Below are 10,479 nucleotides of genomic sequence, written 5' to 3' on the forward strand. Positions count from 1 at the left end.
TATATATATATATATATATATATATATATATAATAGTATTATTTTAAATAAAACGTTTTATAAATAAAATTAATATTAAATCTTATTACGTTGTAATATATATATATATATATATATATATATATATATATATATATATATATATACACTTTCATTTCAAAATATAAATTTAAAATATTTATTTAATAATATAATATATAATTTTTCAAAACTAAATGTATTTCAAAGACCATTATATACTTTAAAACCATTTAAATATTTAACAATGGTTATGTCACATAATGTTTACATAATAGAAATTATTATATCATATAACGTTTTCATTTTAAAACTTAACTAAGTATAGTTCATTTATGTACTAGCGTTTATTTTAACTTCTTAAACGTACTAGTTATCATATCTACATATTAATCGAATCACTTAAGCGAGTGTTACTATCGTTTACTTAACTAATTTAATATACATAAACACGTTTTAAATACACGATGCAAGTTATGTATATATATAGTTCTAACAATTAACATTCCGACTTATTGTATATATTCAAATTCATTCTTTAAAAGGTTCCACCTATATTATAAACGTTTTCAAAAATATGAAAACTAAATAATTATCTTATCAAAGACACGAGACAATCATTGTAAAGCATGCATTGAAAGTTAAGCAGGAATCTCCACTAACTTTTGTCTAGTTCTCGTTAATTGACACATTTCTTCTTTCATGTAAATCACTTTACCATTTTCTGAATATTGTTAAAAGAACAGATTTCTTAAATCATAGTGGACCCCATAACAGAGACCCGTAATCATAATTACAATGTATCTGATAATTCAATCATTTGATATTATCTTTTAATTCCGTCGATAAATATATTAAACATATATCGAAACAAACACGTTCATGTAAAGTATTATACATCTAATACTTTGTTAACGTCTTTAGTTAATATTTATATATAATTATATATGTACATCAAGTTAAATACAATTGTTCGTGAATCGTTGGGAATAGTCGAAGGGTAAATGAATATATGAACACAGTTCAAAGTTTTTGAGATTTCAACTTTATAGACTTTGCTTATCATGTCGGAAACATTACATCATATAAAGATTAAGTTTAAATTTGGTCAGAAATTTCCGGGTCGTCACAATTCGCAAGACAAAACGTCTCACCACTCGCAACATTAAAACCGAAACTCTCTCATAAAACTGCCGCAACTTAAAAAATCGTATCTCAAGATCCAACGGTCCGATCATCACTAAAATGTTACCACTTTTAGACCATTACCTCTGAAACGTACAGTCCAAGTTTCAAGTCGATCCAACGGTAGACGAACCCTCTATGAATTTTCTCTTACAGCAGCTCTAAACCCGAACGACTGTAACTTCGAAAAAACATAACTCAAGATCTAACGGTCCGATCACCGTAAAATTTTGACCACGACTAGATATACGAGTCTAAAATCTACAGTACAATTTTCAAGGCGATCCGACGGTTAACGAACTCATAGGAATTTTTCTCCTCTAACAGCTCTGTAACTAAACCTTGAACAGAAGCATTCGAAAAAACATATCTTGAAATCTAAAGGTCCGATATTCCTCAAATTTTTACAGCTACTATATCTATGACTCTAGCACCGTCGGTAAAAATTTCAAGCCGATCCAACGGCTAACGAACCTGAAGTAATTTTTCTTCTCCAGCTGCGCAGTAGAATCCGAATTTTGAAAAAGTTCATCATTCCCTCGAATGAGACCAAAAGGAATGATAACTTAGATCCGATACCCGGATCTTCCCGAAAATCTCTTCTTTGTCTTCAGCAGCAAATCTTCGATATCTCGACACAAGTTGCAAGACACACAACCCGGTCGTTTAATCTAACCTTGATGAACACCCGAATCATCAAACATATCAAATATCTTGCTTTCAAATCGCCATCGTGCCCGTCTTCGAACCTTGAAGCTCTGATACCACTTGTTAGGAATTCGGTAGGCCATAACAAGACATGTGATTCATCAAACCACCAAACCCACAAACGACAAATGATTAATAAAGCTAGAACGATAAATAAAAATGATAAACGACACAGGGTATTTAACGTAGTTATATCCCAACTCCAAAAAGCGGAGAAGGGTTTACTCCACGGGCGCAAACCAGAGATTTTTTCTTCTATTAATTTCGTGCACACATTACAATGGGGCTAGAGGTTACAATTTATAGGAAGAGTTAAACTTGTCCACCAAGTTAAACTTGTCCTTCAAGCAAAAGACATTCCATAAATATCTATTACTTGCTCCATACTCCATTCCTACTAGAAGATTTAATTAAGGCAACAGAATCTCTACGACTTGTTCACCAAGTCAAACCTTGTTCACCAAGTCACGCATTGTTCCTTTAATCAAATTCATCACACCTTCAACACTATAAATATTACAAAATTAAAAGCGTGAAAAAATATAGTGTCAAAAATATGAAGTGTCAAAAATATGAAATGTCAAAGATATGGTGTCAAAAACTTTTTTGTGTTATTAACTATTTGACACTTTTAAGTGTAAATGAGTTTTCTTTTTTTGTTATAATTCAGTAGGCTTATAACTACCTTTAGTGGTTTGATTCTTGATGTTATAATTCAGTAGGCTTATAACTACCTTTAGTGGTTTGATTATTGATTAAGAATGCTAATAATGAAGTGTAAGAGCAAAGATGATAATGGAGAGAAAGAAAGAAACACTTTGTAAGTGTGAGAAAATGGTGCAAGTTTAATGCTTGCATTCATGGCTATTTATAGCAAAAATATCACAAGTTTAGGAAATACAATAATATTACTTTTTTGTATCAATAATTGACTATCCATTTATATATATATTTATATATTATAACACTCCCCCTTGGATAGCAATTTTGTTTGTTGAAGATCAACTGTAAGTTACTGCCTTGTTAAAAACCTTGCTAAAGAAAACCCAGTGGGAAAAAACTTTAGCTAAGGGAAAAAGAGTGCAGCATGGAATTGACTCCCCCTCAAGTAGACATCGCTTCAGTTGTTACATCTTTTGAACATGTCTCATGCCAATGTTAAGAACGTGTGTTCTGAAAATAGCAGTTGAAAGTGCTTTCGTGAAAAGATCAGCAGAGTTTTTACTGGATTGAACATATCTCATTTCAATCTCACTGTCCTTAATGAGATTTTGAGTGTATGAGAAGAATCTAGGAGGTATGTGTTTGGTTCGGTCACTTTTGATATACCTTTCTTTCATCTTTGCTATACAAGCTGCATTATCTTCATAGATAATTGTTGGACTTTTATCGCGTTCTAGTCCACAAGAATCAGTAATGATTTGTGTCATTGATCTTAACCAAAAACATTCTCGAGTAGCTTCATGTAATGCAATCACTTCGGCATGATTTGATGATGTAGCAACAAGTGTTTGTTTTTAAGAACGCCATGATATTGCAGTACCTCCATTTAGGAATACATATCCAGTTTGAGATTTAGCTTTATGTGGATCAGATAAATAACCTGCATCAGCATAACCAACCAAATCTTGTTTTGATTTGTTAGAATAAAATAATCCTAAATCAGTAGTTCCTCGAAGGTATCGAAATATGTGTTTGATCCCATTCCAGTGTCTTTTAGTAGGAGCAGAGCTGAACCTTGCCAACAAATTAACTGCAAAAGAAATGTCAGGTCTTGTACAATTTGTAAGATACATAAGAGCTCCAATTGCACTAAGATATGGTACTTCTGGTCCAAGAATATCTTCATGATCTTCACATGGACGAAATGGATCAGTTTCAACATTGAGTGATCTAACAACCATAGGAGTACTTAATGGTTTTGCCTTGTCCATATTGAAACGTTTCAGAATCTTTTCAGTATACGTTGTTTGATGTACAAGTAAACCATTAGGCATATGCTCAATTTGTAAACCAAGGCAATACTTTGTTTTTCCGAGATCTTTCATTTCAAATTCTTTCTTTGGAAGTTGAATGGCTTCATGGATCTCTTTATTTGTACCTATAATGTTAAGATCATCAACATAAACAGCTATGATCACATATCCGGATGTTGTTTTCTTAATGAAAACACAAGGACAAGTAAGGTTATTTGTATACCCTTTGCTTATCAAGTAATCACTTAATCGGTTATACCACATACGTCCCGATTGTTTTAACCCATATAAAGATCTTTGTATTTTAATCGAATACATTTCTTTGGGTTTTGCATTTGATGCTTCTGGTACCTTAAATCCTTCGGGTATCTTTATATATATATCACTATCAAGTGATCCATATAGATAAGCAGTCACAACATCCATGAGATGCATTTCTAAATTTTTAGAAACTGCCAGGCTGATTAAGTATCTAAAAGTAATTGCATCCATAACAGGGGAATAAGTTTCTTCATAATCAATTCCCGGTCTTTGAGAAAAACCTTGAGCTACAAGTCTAGCTTTATACCTTGTAACTTCATTTTTCTCATTTCTTTTTCGGACAAAAATCCATCTGTATCCTACAGGTTTCACATCTTTAGGAGTGAGAATGATGGATCCAAAAACTTTTCTTTTATTGAGTGATTCTAATTCAGCTCGTATTGCTTCTTTCCATTGAGCCCAATCATGTCTATTTTGACATTCAACCATAGATGTTGGTTCTGGATCATCATCATTATTCATGATGTCATATTCAACATTAAATGAAAATTTCTCATCAAGATTTTTCATTTCATTTCGGTTCCATAATATTTTTGAATGTGCATAATTGATTGCAATTTCTGTATTGACATCATCAATCTCCTCTGCAGTAGGAGTATTGATTTGTGGTTCTTCTTGAACACTTTCTTTTACCTTATTATCAGCTGATTTTCTTTTTCGAGGATTTTTATCTTTGGAACCAACTGGTCTCCCACGTTTCAGACGTGGCATAGATTCTTGAGTGACTACATTATCAGTTTTCCGATTTGGAATCTCAACTCGAGCTGGAGTATTAACTGCTGGTATATATGATTTAGTCACCCTTTTTGTATCTGTGAATGCATCAGACAATTGATTTGCAAGTTCTTGTATATGCATTATCTTTTGAACTTCTGTCTCGCATTCTTTTGTGCGAGGATCAAGATACTTTAATTGAGGTTCACACCATGAAACATCATTTTCTTTATTTTTTATTTCTCCCCCTAATCTAGGAAACAATGTTTCATTAAAATGACAATCAGCAAAACGTGCTGTAAAAACATCACCTGTCATAGGTTCAATATACCTTATGATTGAAGATGTTTCATATCCAACATATATTCCCAACCTCCTTTGAGGACCAATTTTTGTACGTTGTGGTGGCGCAATTGGAACATATACTGCACAACCAAATGTTCTAAGGTGGAAAATATTTGGCTCTTGACCAAAAGCAAGTTGTAGGGGGGAATATTTATGACTTGCACTTGGTCTGATGCGAATCAATGCAGCAGCATGTAAAATTGCATGACCCCATATAGATACAGGGAGTTTTGTTCTCATTATCAATGGTCTAGCGATTAACTGTAAACGTTTAATCATTGACTCGACTAAACCATTTTGTGTATGCACATGAGCAACAGAATGTTCAACAACAATTCCTATAGACATGCAATAGTCATTAAATGCTTGAGATGTAAACTCACCAGCATTATCAAGTCTCACCTTTTTAATGATGTAATCAGGAAAATGTGCTTTCAATTTAATAATTTCGGCAATAAATTTTGCAAATGCCACATTACGGCTTGATAACAGACAAACATGAGACCATCTGCTAGATGCGTCTATTAGGACCATGAAATATCTAAATGGTCCACATGGTGGATGAATTGGTCCACAAATATCACCTTGAATTCTTTCAAGAAACATTGGTGATTCTTTCTCAACCTTAAGTGGTGAGGGTCTAGTTATCAATTTTCCAAGAGAGCAAGATATACATGGAACCATTGTATCATGAAGGATTTTTCTATCCTTCAGTGGATGTCCATGTGTACATTCAATAATTCTTTTCATCATTGTTGATCCTGGATGGCCCAATCTGTTATGCCATAAATTAAATACACCAGGATCAATATACTTTTCTTTAATCACCATATGTGCTTCTGGTACATTTATATGTGTATAATGTAATCCATAATTAAGTCTTGGCAGTTTTTCAATCACGTGATTCTTGTTAGTGATACTTAAATATTTCTCATTTTCTGCCGTTACTGACTAATAATCATACCCATTAAGGTATATGTCAGAAAAACTCAATAAATTTCTGCTTGACTTAGGAGAGAATAAGGAATTATTAATTAAAAATGTTGTACCGTTTGGTAATATGAATTTTGCCTTTCCAATCCCTTCTATCAAGTTAGCAGCACCTGATATTGTATGTATAGTTCATTCCGTTGGTTTTAAATCAATGAAATATTTTTCAGATTTAAGTATAGTGTGTGTAGTACCACTATCTGCTATACAGAGATCTCCACTACTTGATTGATGTTGTGTTCCAGCAGAATTCATATTAAACTTCATATATAAGAAACAAACATTAAGTATATAAATGTTACACAAAATGTTTATTACACACAAATAGATAAAACTGAAACATTTGACATACATAGAATTGAAACATCAAACATAGAACTGGAACATTTGATAAAACATATAGAACTGAAACATTTGAGAAAACATGATGACAAAGGTTAAATCGTTTTATTTATAAAAGAAACATATTAATTTAATTCAAGAAATCTTCATATAAATCAGATGGTTGCTCAGTGACTGTTGGATCAATATTATCCACAAAATTTACTTCCTTTTCTTTACCTTTCAGCGAATCCCGATACATCTTAACAAGATGTTTAGATGTTCGGCAAGTATTAGCCCAGTGGCCCATTCTACCACATCTGTAACAAGATTCTTCAGAATTTTTAGAAGAATTTTCTTCAACATCTTGTTTAGTGGGCTTGTTTTGTGGTTGATATTTATATTTTCGTGGATTATTATTTCTTTGACCACCACGGCCACGACCACGGCCACGTTCACGCCCATTCCCATTACCATAAGGATGGTTTCTACCATAGTTATGGCTTTTGGCATGATGATGGCGATGGTTATTATAACCACGACCTTGCCCGCGTCCTTGTCCCTGTTTATAATTATTTGCAGTATTTGCTTCAGGGATTGTAAGTGTACCAGTAGGACGGGATTGCTGATTTTTCATTAATAGCTCATCATTTTGCTCTGCAACCAAGAGATATGAATTAAGTTCAGGATATGTGTTGAACTTTAGCATTCTCAAATTTCTTTGCACTGTGATGTTGGCAGCATTCATTGTGGAGAAAGTTTTCTCCAACATGTCTGCATCACTTATTTCATGTCCACAGAATTTAAGTTGTGAGACTGTATTATACAGAGCTGAGCTGTATTCATTTACTTTCTTAAAGTCTTGGAACCTTAATGTTCTCCATTGATCCATAGCAGCTGGAAGTAAAATTTCTCTTTGATTATTGAATCTGCTTTTGAGACCTTCCCATAAAACATGGGGATCTTCTACAGTCACATAATTATTTTGTAAGCATTCATCAATATGTTGATGAATAAAGCAACATGCCGTTGCTTGTTCTTTTTCAGAACAAGTGTTGTTTTCATTTATGGTTTCAAGAATGCCCATTGATTTAAGATGCATTTTTACTTTTATAACCCATGACATGTAGTTGTTTCCCGTTGATTCTAAAGGAGTAAATTTAAACTTTTCCAGATTCGACATTTTCTATTATCAAAAATTAAAACAAACAACATGATAAATTAGAGTCAATTTATATTCATAAGTATATAAACATTAAATATAAATTTAATATAACATAAATGATAAGTAGGTGACAGTGTCGACCATATGTAAGCAATCATTAATAAATGTTATATAACATAAATATAAATATTAGTAAACATAAATGATAATTAGGCGACAGTGTCGGCCATATAAATGTTAGATAATAGAAATATAAATGTTAGTAACATAAATGATAATTAGGCGACAGTGTCGGCCATATAAATGTTAGATAATTGAAATATAAATGTTAGTAACATAAATGATAATTAGACGACAGTGTCGACCATATATTATTCAGGTGGTATAACCGACCATATATCATTTAGGTGGCAGAGCCAACCATAATTAGTATTAAGATTATCGTGCTGATAACGTGTTATAATTCAGTAGGCTTATAACTACCTTTAGTGGTTTGATTCTTGATGTTATAATTCAGTAGGCTTATAACTACCTTTAGTGGTTTGATTCTTGATTAAGAATGCTAATAATGAAGTGTAAGAGCAAAGATGATAATGAAGAGAAAGAAAGAAACACTTTGTAAGTGTGAGAAAATGGTGCAAGTTTAATGCTTGCATTCATGGCTATTTATAGCAAAAATATCACAAGTTTAGGAAATACAATAATATTACTTTTGTGTATCAATAATTGACTATCCATTTATATATATATTTATATATTATAACATTTTTGATGTTTTTAAGTGTAAAAAATATAGTGACACTTACAGGTGTCAAAGACAGTTAAATTATTTACGGAGTATATTTTAAGGCGTTACATTTTTTTTGTAATGAGATTAGTAGTTGCCTACTTGCATCCCTCAACTCTTTGCACTATTGATAGCGTGTGATTTGCATTTGTAACGTGCAAAGGACTCCATTATTTATTTATTTATTTTGTTTTTCAGAAAGGGTACTACTGCACTAGTATTATGGATAAAGTGCAAGGACTAACTGTGTACAGTAGTTTTTTTTTCAACTATATAGAGTATAATTTAACTATGCAACCAAAGCAGAGACAAAGAACACGTATCTCACAATCTCAATAATCTCACATACATTTTTTTTTCCAACTATATACAGAGTATAATTTAACTATGCAACCAAAGCAGAGACAAAGAACACTTATCTCACAATCTCAATAATCTCACATACACGTACTCTCTTACATTTCTCAACATAGTGCACCCATCTTTCAAGTTTCAAGCTAACCTCTTTAATGGCTAATAACAATAACAATAATGATATCGTTGGCCAAACTGTCCAGTTACTTGCTTGTGAACTAAAAGGGCATCATCGTGCATATCAACCATCTATTTTTAAGGTTCCTACTGAGCTCATAGATATCAGTCCTGAGTCATACATCCCACAGGTCGTCTCTATTGGACCTCTCCATAGAGCAGCGACACACGTGCAAGCATTCGAAGCACGGAAAGCTACGTATCTAAATGATCTATTGGGTTGGTTAGATCTTCCTCATGAGCCCACGTTGGAAGAATGTGTCCAGAAGGTAACTGGTTCTATCAATTATATAAAACAAAGTTATAATGAAATGGTGTCCTATACTGACGTTGAACTTGCACATATGATGGTTATGGATGGTTTCTTCATACTCGAGTTCATTTACAAAGTTAAAGATAAAGATATTGATTCGTTCCTTGGCGAATCGATTATGAAAGATTTGTTAAAGTTAGAAAACCAAATCCCTTTCTTTGTTCTTCAAGATCTCTTTGATTGCACTATTTTGAAATGTCGGCCAAGTGCCTCTCTTACTGACCTTGTTCTTGATGCTCTTCAAGTTGTTAGCATTTTTGTACAAGACCCAAGAAATGAAATTGATATCCCAAGGCCAGGAACTACTCCTGATCATATTCTTGGCCTTCTACATACCAAAAAAATCTATTCCATCCGAATCCTCAAGTTCACCAATCTTCAGTGCTAGTGGACTAAAGAGGTCAGGTGTGAGATTTAAGCCTACTAAAGATCCAAGTTGGCCATTGACAATACAAGTCGAATCATCTAAATATCGATGTTGGGGTAAGTCTACTCTCAGAATGCCAGTTATCCGTATTCAAGAAATCACACTGTCAATTATGAGAAATTTCGTCGTTTATGAGCAATCTTCAACTCTCGTTCCTTGTTACATCTCATCATATTTAATGACCCTTTTTAAATTAGTTGATCGTAAGACGGATATTGCTCTGTTGGTGGAATCAGGCGTTCTGATTAACAATCTAGGTTCAAACCAGGTCGCTGCAAATTTCATTGACAGAATAGGCAATGAATTTGTCAATGCTGGTTATTGCACTCAGCACGTGATAAGTCCGATTAATCTTGGTACAGTTTTAGTTGATTGAATCTTATCGTGTTCATTCTTAGGATAAGGTGAGATTTGATTTGCTTTTAGAACTTTAATTTATTAATGCCTAGCCCATGTATTTAGTTATGTATTTCAGTGTTTCCTTTATTTAATGTTCATACACTTGTCTTAAATTATGTTTTTAATAAGTACTGTATTACTTACTCAAATATTCCGTAATAATCATATAGCCACTTAAGATGGTCACATAATTAAATAAAAAAAAATTACACGGTTGATGATTGTGGGTTGTTTCAAATACACCTAGCAAACGAGTCAGGTTGGGTTGGCTTGGGTAAC

At 32.8% G+C, this 10,479-nt stretch overlaps 1 protein-coding gene across 1 annotated transcript; it reads left to right on the forward strand.

Annotated features, from left to right (window-relative positions):
* The first annotated feature begins 9,039 nt into the window (after nt 1-9,039).
* On the forward strand, nt 9,040-9,762 carry LOC139889487 (UPF0481 protein At3g47200-like). Its single transcript, XM_071872435.1, has one exon. It carries the CDS (start codon nt 9,040-9,042, stop codon nt 9,760-9,762), a length of 723 nt encoding a protein of 240 aa, XP_071728536.1.
* The last annotated feature ends 717 nt before the right edge of the window (nt 9,763-10,479 follow it).

This window comes from Rutidosis leptorrhynchoides, chromosome 2 (genome assembly GCF_046630445.1).
Source record: "Rutidosis leptorrhynchoides isolate AG116_Rl617_1_P2 chromosome 2, CSIRO_AGI_Rlap_v1, whole genome shotgun sequence".
NCBI lineage: Eukaryota > Viridiplantae > Streptophyta > Magnoliopsida > Asterales > Asteraceae > Rutidosis > Rutidosis leptorrhynchoides.

Excerpts from the sequence above, each read along its gene's own strand:
- LOC139889487 (XM_071872435.1), top strand. The coding sequence starts at position 9,040 with ATGGCTAATAACAATAACAATAATGATATCGTTGGCCAAACTGTCCAG.